This window comes from Danio rerio, chromosome 23, assembly GCF_052040795.2.
Source record: "Danio rerio strain M-AB ecotype USA chromosome 23, GRCz13ab, whole genome shotgun sequence".
Taxonomy (NCBI): domain Eukaryota; kingdom Metazoa; phylum Chordata; class Actinopteri; order Cypriniformes; family Danionidae; genus Danio; species Danio rerio.
This window is the reverse complement of record NC_141043.1, coordinates 16,802,711-16,822,257: the sequence shown is the minus strand read 5'-3', so window position 1 is coordinate 16,822,257 and position 19,547 is coordinate 16,802,711. Positions and strand designations below refer to the sequence as shown.

Below are 19,547 nucleotides of genomic sequence, written 5' to 3'. Positions count from 1 at the left end.
AAGTGGAAGTGTGCAGGCCAGCTGGATCTCTGTTCAGCTGTTAAAGTGAGGTGAACAAGAGAAACAGGTTCTTATTGTGTCTTTAGTATGAATAGGTGGAATCCAAAATTCAGTTGCGCTTGGCTAAAAACCAAAGGCAAAATTCTTTGTAATAATTATTTAAATTGTATTGAATAATATTAAGGCATTTTGTAAGACTTTGTATTTTAAAGACGTTTAATAATTTAAAAAACACAACAAAAGCTAATAAAATGTGTTTAAGTGATCGACGTGATCCACTGCGCATGTCTTAGACGTAGTTTTGCATTTATACTTCTGCATGCTGTTTGTGTTGCTCTGCAATAACACTTCTGAAATGCTAGCTGGCCGCCGAATTTTCTTCACTGGTGTTTTGTTTTTCTGAATGCTACCTTAATGTACAAGCAGATTAGGCATGGGACGCTAACCAGTTTTAAGGTTTACCACGGTTTTGAAAAGTCAAGGTTTTAAAACCATTAAAATGTTCTGTTATACCATTCCTAAGGTAGTTGTTGGTTTTTATGTGTTTTTTAAGACAATTTTATTGAGTTTTTTCAGTCCATGATTCAGGAAACATCTGCATAACTAATGCTTGCTTTAGAGCTGAACAGTGCAGTGGCTTACTTTATATCCAAAGAAAATAAAGATATCCAAAGATGCCTTTTCAAGTTGAAAAAAAAAATGTTTTTGAAAGTAATTAAGACAGCAGAATTCATTTAATGTTTGCTGACTAGGCATAGGCCAGTATATGATTCTGACTGTCTGGTACCTTGGATCAAAATATCACCGTTTTAAGGGATTGTGATTACTGCTTTAAAAATATTTTATTTAAGTGTCTGGGTAAAAAATAAGAACATTTTTCCCCTTTGAACACAATATAGTTTAATTTGAGAAACATTTAAAATATTTTGGAGCGGTAAAAATAAGCCTTAACAATTAAAATCATCATTCTGCTGTCTTCATTAGTTTCTAAAACAAAGATTTTTTTTTTTACAATTTAAAGCAACATATTTGGATATCTTTTCTGCTGGAGAGACTGTTGTCCTAAAAAAACTTAAAACGTAAAAAAAGCGTTCGCATACCTTGGTAACGGTATAGCAGAAAATTTTGGCAGTTTTCAAACCTTGGCCTTTCCAAACAGTGTATACCTTAAAAAAATGGTTATCGTCCCATGCCTATTGCTGACATTTATTGTTTTAAAATATTTCAAATATTACAAATAAATATACCATGTTGATACATAATATCCGTAAATATACTGTTTACCCAGACATTTAAAAATAACATATTTTAGAGCAGTAATTACAATACCATTAAATCGTGAAACCATGATTTTTTTTTCCCAAGGTTATCATACTGTCAGAATCTTAAACCGGCTCATGCTTAAAGTAGAACCAGGGGATGTGCTGAGTCAGTTGGCGTTTCTGTGTGAAGTCTGCATATTCTCCCTGCGTTTGACATGGGGTATAGGTGAATTGGGTAGGCTAAATTGTCTGTAGTGTATAAATGCGAATGAGGGTGTATGGATGTTTCCCAGAGATGGGTTGCAGCTGAAAGGGCATCCGCTGTGTAAAACGTGCTGGATAACTTGGTGGTTAATTCCGCTGTGGCTACCCCGGATTAATAAAGGGACTAAGCCAAAAAGAAAATGAATGAAGGAAACCTTGAGAGACTAAAGCTAGAATGAAAGTGCAACCGGCAGGCTGAACTCAGTTGGGCACTCCTTATCCTTGAAAGGCCATTTTAAAGGGCACTTATGATAAAAAATCTACTTTTGTAAGCTGATTGGACAGAACTCTGTGTAGGTATAGTGTGTCCACTGTCATCATAGAGTATTTTTTATTTACTGACTCAGTGGTTGGCACTGTTCATGGTCTAAATTACGGCTGGGCCAGTTGGCATTTCTGTCTAGAGTTTGCATGCTCTCCTCGATTTAACGTGGGTTTCCTCCTGGTGCTCCCCCACAGTCCAAAGATATGCACTTTAGGTGAACTAAATTGGCCGTAGTGTATGTGTGTGAGTGTATGGGTGTTTCCCAGCATGATGCTGGAAGGGTGATGCTGTGTCAATTCATTCCGCTGTCAAGGACCCTGAGAAATAAGGGACTAAGCCGAAGGAGAATGAATGAATGAGATGAGATGAGATGAGATGAGATGAGATGAGATGAGATGAGATGAGATGAGATGAGATGAGATGAGATGAGATGAATGAATGAATGAATTTCTTTAGTATGTTTTCCATTATATATATCCGTACTGATTAAAAAAACACAAGCTATCAACACATTTAATTGATAGTAACATTTTATCAACAGTGAACAAGAGTCATTTTATCATTGTTGACATGACAGCACAGGTAATGCTAGTTGAAGTGATAAGTGTTGTCTTGCAGCAGAACTTCACTTACTCCATGTATTTAAATGATGATTTCGTGCTACAGTTTGGACTTCTTTACACGCTCTTCCCATTTATACACTCATACAGCAAGTGTATTTAGCTCTAAACACAGCACAGTTTGATTGCAAATTTACCACATAAAAGCTATATATTTTTGTATCCCTAGTTTGGTCTTATAAAAAGCAGTTAGTGCGCCAAGCAAACCAGTCCAAGACTAAATGTTGTTTTGTTTTTATGGTTTGGAACCCAAAAACATCAAATGTAACCTTTGTTAAAATCCTATTTATTTAGCAAAGTAGGATTTACAACTGTACAGAATTTTCATTGTTAATGAACTATTAACTCAACCTGTTGTTTGATTGTCTTGTAGTGTACGCCATATTTCACCTTGACTATCCTGACTACATTTCCCATCTGCCCTTTCTCTCTAGGTCTGACTGGGTGGAGATCGTGGAGCCGCGCTCGAGGGAGCGCATGTATGTTAACCTGCTGACCGGCGAGTGTGGTTGGGAACCACCGCCTGGCGCCCCTGTCCGTCAGTCAGACGGCAACCAGTGGTGGGAGCTTTTCGATAGCAACAACAATCGGTTTTACTACTACAACTGTACGAGCCAGCAGACGGTCTGGCACAGGCCTCAAGACAGCGACATAGTGCCTCTAGCGCAACTCCAAGCCATGAAAAGGAGCTCTGAAGCTGATCTCAAGGCTCAAGGGAGGATCCAGAGAGGACCAGTGGATGGCAAGCGAACCCCCCTGCCTGGACTGGATCCATCAACACTGGAGCAGGAGAGTGGGAGGGAGATACCATCGTCTAATTCCAAAGAGGACAGTCTGGAGAAAAGGGGCCAAGGAAATAGGTAAGGATGTCAATACCACTTATAAAATCCGAAAATGAAACATTTGCCGTTTACTTATCTCTGTAACTTCTTCTGTTGTCCAATGTGGTTTTGATCTCAAATGAAATCCAATGTATTGTTAAAAACATTCTACAATTATATCTTCCTCTTATGTGCTCTGCAAATGAAAGAAAGTGATATAGATTTAGAATGATACAGGGCACAGTAAAACTGTGAACAAAATTTTCCTTTAGGCTTTAGTTGTCCTTTACAGCTGGAGATGTCCAACCTTTAAAGGAACTTAGCGTTGCATAAATTACTAATAGTCAGTTTAGGTCACTAAAACACAGTTTTGATCATTTTCTTATTTAAAACGTGATTCCTCTGTAGTTACGTCATGTACTAAGACTGACAGAAAATGGAAAGTTGCTATTTTCTTGGTTGATATGCCCAAAAACTCTATTCATTCATTCATTTTCTTTTCAGCTTAGTTCCTTTATTAATCTGGGATTTATGAAGCGGAATGAACCGCCACCTTATCCAGCATATGTTTTTACACAGCGAATGCCCTTCCAACTGCAACCCAGCACTGGGAAACACCCATACACTCTTGCATTCACACACACTCATACACTATGGCCAATTTTGTTTACCCAATTCACCTTTACGGCATGTCTTTGGACTGTGGGGCAAACCAGAGCTATTCACTGAGCCACTGAGCTGCCAATGTGTAGTAATTCTGCTCCATTATTAACTCGTCTCTGCAAATGCAATAACTGCATCTGCTTTGGTTAACCTGATTTGTAATGTGAAGCACTGATAAATATGCCATCAAAAGGAAAACTGTAAGGGTTCATTACTTTATTAAACGCAAATTATTTCATTATTCTTGACTTGAGAATGGCTATTAATTCAGGCAACCAAGCAGCTAACCTGTTTTTACTTCTTCTATTACTCTTTTACAGTAGATATTGTGCCTATATATGGCTGAAAGCAGCTGAAGCCTAGTTTCTGTATGTGTGTTTTGGCAATGGGGCAATTGATCATTATAAAAAGTAAGCTATGTTTTTTTTTTTTTTTTTTTTATAGTAATAATGTATTCTCCTCAGCAACATTTTCTTCACACTATTTTCATATCATTACTATACCTGACAAAAGCCTGTCCAAGTTTTAGGAACAACAAATAATAACTTGACTTCTAGTTAATCGTTTGGTATCAGAAATGGGTTATATGAAAGGCAAAGGCCTCTGGATTATGGGTACAGTAAGGTCTGACTTAGCTTAGACAAAAGTCTTGTCACTTAACAGAAATAATGTACAGTATAGAATATAAAGTCATGGTACCTTGGAAAAAGAATTAATATAATACTCCCATGAGCTTGGAGGACTGCATCCATACATCTCTGCAATGACTCAAATAAATTATCAATAAAGTCATCTGGAATGGCAAAGAAAGCGTTCCTACAGGACTCCCAGGGTTCATCAAAATTATTTGGATTAATCTTCAATGCCTCCTCCATTTTACCCCAGACAAGCTCAATAATGTTCATTTCTGGTCACTGGGCTGGCCAATCCTGGAGCACCTTGACTTTCTTTGCTTTCAGGAACTTTGATGTGGAGGCTGAAGCATGAGAAGGAGCGCTATCCTGCTTAAGAGTTTGCCCACTTCTGTGGTTTGTAATGGGTTGCACAAATGTTGTGATACCGCAGGCTTAATACAGTACCTGCAGGTCTCTTGCACGCCCCGTACTGAATTTAACCTGAATGTTTTCCTTTACTAAACTTGACTGATTTCTGTGAGAATCTTGGGTCCATGCAGATTCCAATAGGTCGTCTGCCACTTTTCCAAATGAGCAACTTATCAAGTTATTATTCCTAGCTCTTACAACTAGGATTGACAACAAGACTTTCGTCAGGTAGTGTAGAAGAAGAAAAGGTTTATGCTAATGTCTGCTGCAGCACCCCTTGTAGTCAAACTGAGACAATCATTGCAAACAAAGTGCCAAGGATTTCACTTCATTTTTAACCTTGTAGTCTTTTTTGGTGGATAAAAATAACTTGCAGTTTTCTGTTCTCCTAATATTTTCTTCATTTGGGACTCTTGAAGCCTTTTTGGCACAGACACTCTGTTTAGATGGTAGAGCGCCAGCTACTGAGAACACTGTGTATGAGAGAGACTCTTCTAACAAAATCAGCCTTAAATGGTCACACACTTTTCCTTGTTAACACACACCCGTTAACACACCCTGGAATGTGCTTTCTCTGCGGTATACTTAAAATACTGTGTTAATACCTGTTTGCTAATTGTAGCTTCTTGGGTGGGACAAACACACATGTATACTTACAGCATTTATACCTGGTTTTCTGTTGGTTTTTCAGCAGCTGATTTTAGGGTGCGCAGTTGTTTCTTTTTTTAGGTTGCCTACAGCATACATTTCCCACCCAGTGTTGTTATTGTTAACTACGTTATTTATTTACAAATGGTTTACAACGTTCAGTAAGTGAAAAATGGGCTTAAAAGGAATACAACAATTCTAAAAGTAAAAGAAAACTTAAAAACACTTAAACTAAAATTTAACCCTCTACCGCATGCATTATGATGAATCTATCAATTTTTTAAACTGTTTTTTTTTAAACTGGCTTATCTTGAAGTGCTGTAAAAAAATTGGAAAAATATTTTTTAAGGTACTTTATGAAATGTTGCCATATGGCAACAACATCCAACAGTGGATCTAACTTAGAAATTCCTAATTCTAAACTTTCCTCAAAATTAATAATTATGTTGTTTAAAATAATGTATTTGTTTTGCAGCATTACAAGCTTTAACACAGAACTTTTCAATGACAACTTACTTTTCAGCAACTCATATTCCAACAGCTTTCATTTATTCCATTAATTTCATGCTGAATATAATTAAAAACAAACCTAATATTGTATTATCATGTATACAACATACAGTAAATATTTTCTCTAGTAAATATTATAACTAATAAATAACAAGTCTAGGATAGCCAGATGCAGATTAGCTATAAGCTAACAATGTTTATCCTATACTATATACAATACTACACCTGTCTTATCTGCCTCTGAGCTAACTTACCTGGACTATCTCTATCAAATGTCCAGTCTGCATCATTCTCATGGTCACTAAAACCCATCTCATCCTCACTTTCATCTGCAGGAAGAGCCAGTTCTGTTCTCTTCTTGTTTCACTTACCAAAGAACATGGTGGTGCTCGCTAATACACCGTCCCCTGTATTCAAATCTATTCAAAATTAATATTGCCATTAAAACTAGAGTTTATCCATAATGCAAATGTCATTACCAAACAAGTAATCAACATTATATTACTAGCTCTTATGTTGTTATTGTTACAAGTAAAAGTTCACAGCTGACCTTGCTAGCTAGCTAACCCATTGCAATATTACACGTTCCACTATTGTTCCTCGCCATTTGGTAGCACATACATTTGATCCATTTGCAAGAAGATAATTTGATAAAAAAAAATTGAGCTGTGAATATGTTATCATAGCTTACTGGAGGTGATGTTTCAATCTTTTTTTTGTGAATCTGACATAATTTGATCCTTTGTTTTTATTGAATTTTACAGTTGAATTCAGTAACTACTCACAATAAACGTCAGTCTTTTAGAAATCATGCTAAAAAAAAAACACAGCATGTAACGTGACTTAACCAAAGCACATCATCAGCTCCTTTTCTCAAATTTAAATTTGAGAATTTAAATAAATAAAAAAAACTCTAAAATAAACTCTGGGCACATTTACAACATCCACTGAATTAAACTGCTGTAAAATTGCAATTAAATATTTTGTTTAATTAATAATTTCTTTTGCATAAATCTGTTAATTAGCCTAAGTCCTGATCAAAACTGCTAAATGATTTAGAAAATTATAGGATTTTAACTCTTTAATTGGCAAATTCATAAATGATGTCACTGATTTAGTGAAAAAAAAAACAAAATGTTGTATTTTCAATATAAAATGTAATTGTGGACTGGCCTTTTTTTGCCTTTTATCACAGTCTTGCTCTTGAGCATTTAGTAACAGCTGTTTCCATCTTGAAATGCTCAAAACTGAAATATTGGATAAAAGATGTGCAAATAAAGCTGCGTTTCCATCCAACGAATCAAAGAGATCAAAATCGTCACTTCCTGATAAACTGGCGCCAAATATCAAAAGTAAAAATGGAGTTTGCTGCAATAAGAGAAGCTGCACAAATCTTTTCTTTAAATAAATTTTAAAAATTATGCAAAATTAATGGAACATTTTTTCACTTGATGCATATTTACAGCAGTTTAATTTAATGGATGTTTTCATCCCCACCATAATAAAAAGGTAGTAAATGTGAACAGTGGACAAGGGTTAAAGATACAGAAGTTTATTAAAAAGTAAAAGCTAATGAAAATTACTAAGCACAAAAACTTTTTTAAGCTAATGAAAATTGTCAATTGTTGTTTTTTTTTTAGATATAAAAATTAGTCAAAGCTAAAAAAAAAATCTACTGTAAATATGCACAAATACTATAAATCTAAATTAAATATTATTTCATCTTTAAGGCTTCCTGCTTGTTTTGTGAGGATATGCCCTTTTCCTGTTAGAATTTCATCACATTAAATAAAATAAACTTGGAACTTCAAACCTGACTTGAAGTTGCATTTTCAATGTAACTTAATGTATTAAAATAACTAATGCAAAAAAATACAAAAACTGTTGCTACAATCAAAACAAAACAAATTCAAAAATGTAAAACTGACATTAATTACAGTATAACTATAGCACTAATATTAAAATTACACTTGATCTGTGAATCTTATGTGTCTTGGCACAACCTAGTTCTCAAGAAAGCAAATTAGCAGTAGGGCAATTCAAAGTAGGGCAAGTGTTCCAGCTTGTACATATTTCTAGTGTGTGTGTATGTGTGTGGGTGTGTGGTTCAGTTAGAGGACGTCCAGCTCAAGCTGCCGCAGAAGGACTGTAGCCCTGTAACTCCGAGCTGTTTTTGGGCACATTAACACACAGACGACAAGTCCCTGAGGTCATGGAGGAAACCGGCTTCTCTTTACTCGTACACGTGTTGCGTGTCCTGCAGATGTCTAAGAGGGTAAGATGTTCACTCTCGAGGGTGCTTGGGCTGTATCTTTAAAGTATAGTAAGCCGCCTACTTGGGTAGTAGCATGCGGGCAACATTATATTGTTTAAGCAAATGTTTGAGATCATTTTAAGTACACATAAGATGCTCTCTGGGGTTAGGCAGCTGATCGGAATTTGTATTTTAAGCACAACCTTTTGGATTTGATTAGATTCTAGAGTTATTGGATGTTTGCTTGACTGTATGAGCTGTCAGATTATGCTGGAATATGAGGGTAGTGTGTGTGCGGGTGTGTGCTTAATAGTTGGTCAATGGCATTATGGGGTGTCTCTTCCCTCTTGCCTTGAACATATGGACCATCTCTCTGGCTTAGAGTCAATGTGCGTGTTCATATGTGTGTGTGTGTGTGTGTGTGTGTGTGTGTGTGTGTGTGTGTGTGTGTGTGTGTGTGTGTGTGTGTGTGTGTGTGTGTGTGTGTGTGTGTGTGTGTGTGTGTGCGTGTGTGTGCGTGTGTGTGTGTTGACTGTTTGCCAGAGATGGACAAAGAGCGCTCATTTTGGCTCTGTACACATTGCAAATCTCTATTAATGTTCTAGGTTGTGTGACTTTTGCTGTATAAGCCTTGTGGGGGAATAAGCTATACTGTTATTTGTAATATGAGTGACAGAACTGTTGTATATTTGTAGTGAGTCTTTGTCACATGAAAAAAATATTGCTTCATTCACTATAATGCTGTTGTGTGTTCATGTTAAGTTATGTTTTATATGTTGATGATGGCTAGTAGTGTTTCAATTCAGATTTTCAAAAAAATGTATCACCAATACTAATACCAACCCTAAAACTACAACAATACAAACCCTACAAAAGCAAACATTAGTTATTGAAGCAACCATGCCTCTTTATCAGTGTACAGTAAGTGTACATTATTATTATTGTTATTGTTGTTGTTGTTGTTGTTTTTTTTTTCTTGTTTGTTTTTACTTAATTGCATATATTCATTTATACATTTTCTTTTCGGCTTTGTCCCTATATTAATCTGGGGTCGCCACAGCGGAAGGAACCGCCAACTTATCCAGCATATGTTTCATGCAACAGATACCGTTTCAGCTGCAACCCATCTCTGGGAAACATACATACACACCCATACACACTCAATATCGCGGATATTGCTATGCGAATGAGAGAGAGAGAGAGAGAGAGAGAGAGAGAGCTTTGCCTGTGTATGTGTACGGTGCTTGTGTGTGTGTATGTTAGTGCGCGCGCGCGAATGAGAGAGAGAGTGCTTTCCCAGATAGCAAAATACACTTGGGCCAGTTTCGTCTAGATTCTCGCCTGCAGGAGACTTACCACTCGGCCCGGCTCCGGCTGCCAGACTCGGGCCAGATGCTTGTGGACTCACTGCCCGATTACAACCCGAATCAATCGGGCCAGATGCGGCGGCTGTAAGCGAGCCGACACTGCTGCATCCGCGCCGGAATCGGCCTGAGAGTAATGTGTGCTGTGGCCCGGAGCTGGCGCGACTCAGTATTTATATACCTTTATATAAAACCTTTTGGTATTACATTGGTACTTGATACATGGTATTACAAGCCTTTGAGTTGATATAACAGCAAACGCCTGTGTGTCTGCTTGGTGCTTGTGTGTGTGTTTATACAGACAGCTTGGCTGTCTGGACTGTATAGCTGGGTGATTTTCGGTTTTGTTCTCCCCCGCTCTTTAGCGGGATCGGGCGCGGCGGGCAGAAAACAGGGCGGGGCGGGCAGCGGGACAACAAATTCTTAATATCAGCGGGAGCAGTCGGGTTCGGGCTAAAACCTGGCGGGTGCAGGCGGGAGCGGGATTCAAAATTTAGTCCCGCGCAGATCTCTACTGTGAGGCGACAGCACTAGCTACTGCGCCACTACTTCGCCTACTTAACGACAAAATTAAATTAAATTAAATTATTTTACTCTTTACTTACTTGCTTTACAATTTGCTGAATCAGGTCTTTCCCAATATGGGGAGTTAATGACTCCCTGATTCAAATGATCTGTTCAGAGCGAGTCTCATGTTAACGATTCTGTTGATTTGTTTACTGATTCAGATTATCTTTTCAGAGCGAGGCTCTTATAAATCACTCACTGATGCTCCCTGATTCATGACTGCAGCACCTTTGAGCCGCGAAGTGTCCGGCCTGACAGATCCGTTTTCAATTCCGCCCCCGCCTGCACTCCGCTAATCTCGTTGATCACCGGCTACAGCCGTGTTTCATGTTGAACACACCTAATGACTGACTGATTCAAATGATTGGTTCAGAGTGAGTCTCCAGTAAAGAACCACTAATTCAGGTAATGTATTCAGAGCGAGTCTCCAGTTAATGACTCAGAGATTCGGATTATTGGTTATGAGCAAGTCTCCAGTTAATGACTTGCTGATTCAAATGATCTGTTCAAAATAGGCCTTCAGTAAACAATTCACTGATTCAGATGATTTGTTCAGAGTCTCCAGTTAATGACTCACTGAATCCAATGATTTGTTCAGAGCGAGTCTTCAGTTAAGAGTGAAAGTTAAAATAAATAAGGAGGAGGCTCATCTCTCATTCTCGCGCTGTAGAGTCTGTCATGTAAATAGCAAATGCACTATGGCGCAGCGCAACTGGCTCTTAAAGGGAATGAGAGATGAGACTCTGATTGGTTTATTCTCAAAACACATCTATAATTCATTAAGAGAATAAGCTCAACCCTGTTAGACCGTGCGCCGCGGCACAGAGCAGATTTTTCGGTCCTTAAAATAGAAAAAGTGGATTCTGACACTTTTATGCACTTAATGCGCTTGCAGCCTGCCCAAAGACTCACTGATTCAGTTGATCTATTCGGAGTGAGTCTCCAGTTATGACTCACTGATTCAAATTATCTCTTCAGAATGAGTCTCCAGTTGACAATGAACTGACATTAAAAATTTTGTCAAATTTTCATGAATTCTTTTCAAATTGATAAAAAATTGATCAAATTTATCAGAAAAAATCCTCTCAACCTTGAGAGTCACTGGCTGATGCTGCGAAATGTACTGTAAGTTACCAATGCAAAATTTTAGGATTTATTATTATTGTTTATGAAGTAATTCTATGCCCATATCTACGTCTTAATATGGACAACCCAGTCACAGGTTTACATTTTTTGAGGTTGTCTATATTCAACCCAAATTTCAGTCGAAAGAGCCCAGCATTTTTACTATGCACCAAGTTGTTTCCACTTAATGATTTTTTTTAGCTAATTTTCTATATAAGCATTTTTCTCCCTCATTTTTTATTGCTATGTACCATTTTCAATTGCTAAAACTACCAAAAATTGCAAGTTGTTGTTTGGATTTGTCTAAATCCTTGCGATTGGTCTATGAAGTATTAAGTAAGGAGAGATTAGTCTCAGGATGGGGTCCTGTGACTCAACGATTTACTAAAGACACACTGGGAATTTTGTCTTCCTCTTTTCCCTCTGTCGATCTTTTCCTCTCACTCTTTCGTTTTTTCTGCTTTCACTGTGAGGTGTCGGCGGGAAAGAGGATTGAGCTGTGCAGATGTAATCTCCCTCATACGTTCTTGCATAAGGCAGAAATCCCTTCAGATTAGAGCTGAGAACAAAAGACTGGTTTAAAGCCTCATCCCTCTTTACCAGCTTCATCCCAGCACAGACACTGAGACAAGTGGATTAGCAGAAGCAGACCCTTATGACAGTAGATCTGCATTCGAGGAGTTATTCAGCCAAAAATAAACAATTGTGAAAAATCATTTATCCGCCCACATGCTTTTAATGTTTCATTTTCTGTTAAGCCTTCTGAAGTCATATGATGTTTCAAGTCAGGAGCTTCAGAAGTAGAGTACATACACCGTTAACAGTTTCCTGTAGCATCTACAGTAACTTACTGACAGCAACCAACTTACTTATTCAGTAGCCAACTGTAAATCAATTACAGCAGGAATACTGTATTTACATTTACAGCACCAATTATCTTGCTCTATTATTTACATTATTGTATGTCTTTACTGTAAAAGATACAGTAAATTTCACAATGCAACTATAAAATTCAGTAGCATACTGCATACAGTAACTGCCCTACAGTAAAATACAGTTCATGTTACAATTAAATTATGTGTAATTTATTTTTAAAAATCTGTAAAACAGTGTATAGTTATATCTTATTGTTTTAATAATTAATATAATCATTTACGACCAGATCAGAGCAAACTATTTCTCACTATTTAAAGGGCTGAGTCCACCACAGATCTTGTTTTGATGTCCTTTACATGGGATCAAGCATGGGATCATAATTCAGGTATCAACCTAGGGATGTTTATGTTTCAATACCCTGTTTTCCTTCCTGATACCAATTCTTATACCTGAGCTCAGGGTATTAAGAAAAACTATATTATACACAAGAGGTGTCACTCGTATCTTTTTGAATGGGGAAAGGTGTAACGGGCAATATAGCCTGCCTTCTAGTACAGGAGCCAATCATCGATTGCTATAGACTAACAATAATTCGGGGGAGGGGCTCAGAGTAGACATGAGTTTCTACAGATTTTTTGTGATTATGATGTTTAGAAATAATACTAAAGTGACAGTTGTGGTTTAATTTTTGGTGATTTCAAATATGAAAGTCAATCACAAGCTTGTCAAGCAGTTTTGGAGAATTTGATGTTTTTCCCCTTCAAACAGAATGCTCGAGGATACTGCCCAAGAGGTTTCAAAGATGTTAGCCGAGTGAAATGACTTGCCTCAAAGGGACTTTGGTATCGTCCAATACCGAGTACCGAGTGTGTATCTGTAGAAACAGTTGTATATACTACTAGCCCTGTATAAATTGACAGTATTATTTACGGTGTGCTTCAGACTTAGCCATCAACAAAACATGAACATATACATACAGCGAGGAAGAATTTTTTATTATCTGGCATTTTTATTATCAGACATTCAACTGTAATACTATTTACAATATTTTACTGAAACAAGCCACAAATAAAACACTGTAAACAAAAAAAAATTGCGCATCATTAAAAACTGTTGCGAATGACGTCAAGTCTGATGCTTTCATTTCAGAACATACTTCTGCAGAGTCTCAAACCTTAAATCTTGAGCCTTTATTGTCATAAAGCAAGAGTATTTAAGCATGTTAATGAGAGAGAAAGAAAACTAATATAAAACTATTGCGGCAAGCTGTGGCGCAGTAGGTAGTGCTGTCGCCTCACAGCAAGAAGGTCGCTGGTTCGAGCTGGTTCTGTGTGGAGTTTGCATTTACGTGGGTTTCCTCCAGGTGCTCCGGTTTCCACCATAGAATAAGACATGCGGCACAGGTGAATTGGGTTGGCTAAATTGTCTGTTGTGAATGAGTGTGTGTTAATGTTTTCCAGACATTGGTTGCAGCTGGAATTGTATCCGCTGCGTAAAACATAGTGCTGGATAAGTTGGCGGTTCATTCCGCTGTGGTGACCCCGGATTAATAAAGGGACTAAGCCGAAAAGAAAATTAATGAATAAATGAATGAATAAAACTATTGCATAAATCACGCCATGGCCATGTCATTAAGATGATGGGTTTAAAAAGACATAGATTTATAGAAGATGGCCAAATGAGAACTTTTCTGTCATAAACTACAGTAAAACAGCTTGTCAAAAAGAATTTAAAAAAATGAAAATACAGGACTGGAAAAAAGAGTGCTCTTTTATTATCAGCTGGCAGTCAGCGCCCGCTCTTTTTTTCCTGGTCATTGCACCTTTGGCGTGTGCTGTGTAAACGCAGACAATCGGATATGAGTCACTTTTAAAAGATGATGTAAGCCGGACATCAAATAATCGGATACAGTCACAAAATCAGAATTGACCATCAAGATCTGCAGTGTAAATGCAGCCTAAGAAGCTTAAAATTAAAAAAAATAATAATATTAATTTTTTTAATAAAACAGTGTATTACCCTCTTCTTTTTAGCTGATCTAACTGTTGTTGTTTTGTGTTTGCAATCTGAGCTATGAAGAAGAACTGACTCTAGGTTTTTAATGTAAAGCAAAGCTAGTGGGCATGTATTTCATCTAAAAAGATGATATCAGTTCAGTTTCAAAACCAAATCGGTGAGTATTTCCAATACTACTATTGATATCAGATCAAACTCTCTTGTAATTTGCACCCTGGTTTTACCTAAGTCGTTTTCGGGAACTATATTGTCACGGTCTCATAAGGATGAGGGAGCGAGAACTCAAGTGCAACAAAAGATTATTTATCAATAATTAACATAAAACAAAAAGGACAACAAAAACCACCTGAGGAGGAAAAACATAACTAGAAAACTAAAAAGCAAACACACTTGGCTGGAGCAGGTGCACAGTGGAGTATTGACTACATACTGGCACAGGACAGCAGACATGAGGAGACAGGTGAACATAATCAACTATTAATGGGTTAACATGGAGGGCAGGACTAGACAATAGACAGGCAAGCACATGACACAAAGAAACAACACAAGCCATGTGCTAACATAAAACAAGACTAGAACTTGCAGCCAATGAGAGAACTCATTAACCACGTGTTCACATGAAACACTAAAGCACGTGGCGGATGTAAACATGTACCACCTGCTAAACACAACACCAACAGAAGACACGAGTACACGATACATGAAAACACTCACCGTGCTGGGAAATGAAGCACCATGCTGCTGACAAAACGAAGACAAACACCAGGACGAAAGTGCCCAGACTTCACACGCCCGCATCAAGCAGGAGCTTGCACGTCCCAAGAGCGGCCAAAACGAAGCTCATACAAAAAGGACACTCAATGACAGAAAATGAGCGCTTGACATACGAAAACTCAAGCTGAGCACGACATACAAGACAAGACAGGACTAGTATCTTGACCACGAAACCAAGAAATAACAAGACCGGAGTGGCAGAATCCTGACATACATTCATTCACTCATTTTCTTTTCGGCTTAGTGCCTTTATTAATCTGGGGTCGTCACAGTGGAATGAACTGCCAACTTATCCAGCATATGTTTTACGTAGTGGATGCCCTTCCAGCCACATTCCATCACTGGGAAACACACACTCATTCACACACATACACTACAGTTTACCCAATTCAGCTGTACCGGACGCCGGAGCACCTGGAGGAAACCCACACAAACAGAGGGAGAACAGGCAAACTCCACACAGAAACGCTAACTGACTCAGCCAAGGCTTAAACCTTTTTGCTGTGAGGCGGCAGTGTTACCCACTGCGCCACTGTGCTGCCCATAAGGGAACTACCTAACAATGAAAAGTTTTTAATTTGGTAGAAAGGTGCACTGTGCCTGTCTGTTTTCACTGAATGTGTTTTTACTGTGTGGTACGTGATGTTTGAAGATCAGCATGACATCGGGTTTAATCTGTGGAGACCACCTCCTGACAAACCACCTCACGTTAAGTTTTTTATTGTTGTTGTTTTTATGCTTTTGTTTCTATATCTGGATCCATCATCCTGTCTACTGGCACTTTAATTGGACATCTCCTTTCAGATCTTGTGTGTGTTATCTGTTTCTCTCTTGGAGCGACGTTATATCTGAAGCACAGATATTTTAGAGGCGCATGTTTTTTTGTGAAAGGGAACTGGTGAATTATATATGCTCACATTTGCCTACACGTGCCTGAAAATGTTCGCTATAGTAGCAGCTTCACCATTAGTGCTCATTGCTACCTCTCCAGGTTTTATTTACACTGGAGACACATTTGGACACATAGAAGGGACTCACTGGTGGTCTTGACCACCTACTGTCAAAACATCCACAGGGACACCCAAACAACCTCTTAGCAGAATACTAAAACTTTTTTAGTTTTCTTTAATTTTGAAATTATGCAATATTAAAATCGAGTCATAATTACAACAATAATAATATGTTATTATCAATATAATGAATTTATATATCAGGGAGAGGCTTAATTTCTAAGTCCCTTAGAGCACGGCTATCAGGTATTTAAGGCTGGGGTATCAGTTCTTTAGGGAAGGGCTATCAGTGCGTGTCTCTTTTCTACCCTGCCATCACAGCTATATCACTCTGCAGCTCAAGACCGGTAACTCACTGAAGCTAAGCAGGGCTGAGCCTGGTCAGCATCTGGATGGGAGACCAAATGGGAATACTAAGTTGCTGTTGGAAGTGGTGTTATAGTGAGGCCAGAAGGGGGTGCTCAACCTGCAGTCTGTGGGAGTCCTAATTCCCCAATATAGTGAAGGGGAAACTATACTGTCAGTGAGTTGGGACTTAAACCGAGGTTCTGACTCTCTGTGGTCATGGCACTTCTCGTAAAGAGTAGGGATGTAATTCCCTCAATTAACCCTTGCCCATCATGGCCTTCTAATCATTCCCATCCACCAAATGGGCTCTTTCACTGGCTTTCCATCTTTTGCTTGTGTGTGGTGAGCGCACTGGCGCCATTGTCTTGTGGCTGCCGTGACATTATCCAAGTGGATGCTGCACACTGGTGGTGGTGTGAAGGGACAAACCCTCCCGCCTCATGACTGTTAAGCACTTTGGGTCAGTGGCCATGCACAATAAATGAGCTATATAAACACACTTTACATTAGATTACATGAAGCAGTGGTTTGAAAGAATATGATACTATTTCATTTTTAAAATATAGCTTCTTGTTCTCAACCAATCTCAAACTAATTGTTCTTTTTAACCGGATCTTCTAAGTGAACCAGTTGAATCAGTTCACCAAATTATACTGAATCTTTTGAAATGATTCCCACCGAATCATTCCATTAAGTCCATTAAATCCACAAATTAATATTTGTTTTTTAACCTGCCTAATACCCCCTCCGACTTATTTAGTTACTAGAACAGTACACTGAGATCAGATTTGAGAACCGGAACTGATAATACTCTGCATGCATGATTTAGCATGGTGAACCGAACACAAACAGTAAATGACAATCTGCTATGACTAAACCAAACTTGAACAACTGATTAAGCTGCAGCGAGGGCAAACCGAGACCTTAAATGAGAAGATCTGGCATTCATTTTATAACAGAAAACCGTAATGTCATTTAAATAGTAATTGTATCATGCTTCATTTGTGTTGCAAAACTTAACTGTTAGAAAGTTTTCAGATCAAACTGACCTTTTAACTGACTGAAATTATGGTTGCTGGCTATATATTTTTGGTATGTTGATTTCTAACCTGGGAGAATCGCGGATGATGTCATTACGTTGTTGCGTAAAAGAACCAATGATCCTTTTTTTGAACCGGTTCATTATCAGAATTATCCAAAAGTTTGGTTTGTGGAAAAGATTCGAACTTTCAATTACTAGTCATCATCGGGAATCTGAAAACATTCTGCATCATTCTTCCACAACTGAGAACAAATGTGCATATAATCTTTCTCCAGTTTGTTAGCAAACCACATCTTCCAACATACCAATTGGTTCTCAAAGAGCGAAATCCTGCACCGCATAACTTATTTTATTGTCATATTTCAGAAACTCATTCAATTGAATGTACAGTCTTAATTCAGTCTTAATTTATGCCGACTTTATTATCATTACTTGCACTGCCTACCAGTAATAGCATACACACAATTTCACCTGCACATCAGCAGCCTAGCCATTCATTTATTTGTATTTTTTTTTTACTCAAACAGTCTAGAATTCAGGGCAGCAAAGTTGTGACCAAGCCCAGACTGGCACGGACACACACACACACACACACACACACACACACACACACACAAACACACACACAAACACACACAAACACACACACTCAGTGAGGTATTCGTATGCTTCCTGGCCCAGAGGAAGAGCAATCTACCCTTGAACACAGAGACGCTCTGTTTAAGGCCACAACCAGGCTTACCAAATGCACTGCAGACTTTCAGCTGGGTTTGTAGTTACAGGATTACAGGTGAGGACATCAAGGAAGAAATGGAAAAACAAAACAAAAGCAGATGTGATATCTTCTGCTTCTCTAAACTAACACAGGCGGGTTTAGCAACATCAAGTGCACTGGCAGTGTGTGGGCTGTATGTGTGTTTGTGAGTGTGTGATTATAGGGCTGTGAGAGATAAAGGAGAAAGAGTGTACAACCCAGAGGGCCACCCAGCAGGACACACGCACACACATATACACTGCAGAGGTGTCTGGAAAGCATTCTACTGAAGTAGGATTTTTTTCAAGGATCTAAGCTTATATTTTTTAATTCATTTATTTTGTAGGAGTTAAAAAAACAACTTTGAAATAATAATTGGTTAAACAAATAAAGGAGACATATAACAATTATAATTGAATTTCCAATATATTACAAAAACACTTGGCTTAACAAAAATAACACATAAGTCTTTGATTTTTACCAAAAATAAAGCCAATAATTAACCCTCTAAATTCAAAGAAATTATAATAAAAATATCCAGTTATTTTAAAAAATTAAAACCATATTAAAACCACAATGTTTATTTGTTATTCTTTACATTTTAATAAAATCAAGTACAATACAAAACAAATCTAATGTAATACATCTAAGTGAGTGATTCCATCTATTTATTTATTTCTGTACATTCTAACATTAATAATCAAAAACAATGTTATAAACCCAATTTTCCCCTTAAATTGTTCATCATAACCAAAGACAGCCAGCAATGTTTATGTAAATACAGTAATTATGAAATATTCCTGTGACTATCTGACCATTCCAACATAATATTCCACTAAAGCCACATGTTTACTCTGGGACATATGCACTACCTGACAAAAGTATTGTCGCCTATCAACGTTTTTGGAACAACAAATAATAACTTGACTTCTAGTTGATCATTTTGTTTCAGAAGTGGCTTATATGAGAGGCAAAGGACTCTAGATTATGTTTATTTTAACAAAATAAAATATGATCATGCCTTTTTAATTGTTTAATTAGGACAGTAAGGTCTGACTTTGCTTAGACAAAAGTCTTGACTCTTAACAGAAATAATGTACAGTAGAATATAAAGTCATGGTGCAGTGGAAAAAGAATTAATATTGTGTGTGACTCCCATGAGCCTCCATGCATCCATACCTCTCTGCAATGACTCAAATAACTTATTAATAAAGTCATCTAGAATGGCAAAGAAAGCAGAGTTCATCAAGATTCTTTGGATTCATCTTCAATGCCTCCTCCTTCATCTTACCCCAGACATGCTCAATAATGTTCATATCTG

The 19,547-nt window shown here is 37.7% G+C and overlaps 1 protein-coding gene across 5 annotated transcripts in view; it reads left to right on the top strand.

The window, feature by feature from the left end:
- The window catches only part of arhgap46b (Rho GTPase activating protein 46b), a 158,746-nt gene that overhangs the window by 73,997 nt on the left and 65,202 nt on the right, over positions 1–19,547 (top strand). For 4 of the 5 annotated variants that reach the window (XM_087306683.1, XM_087306685.1, XM_087306684.2 and 1 more), the window contains exon 2: positions 2,846–3,271. In XM_087306683.1, the coding sequence (XP_087162809.1) occupies positions 2,846–3,271 (426 nt within the window). Of the gene's footprint in view, positions 1–2,845; positions 3,272–8,036; positions 8,372–19,547 lie in introns of those variants that run through there. The other variant, XM_087306687.1, reaches the window with a different exon arrangement.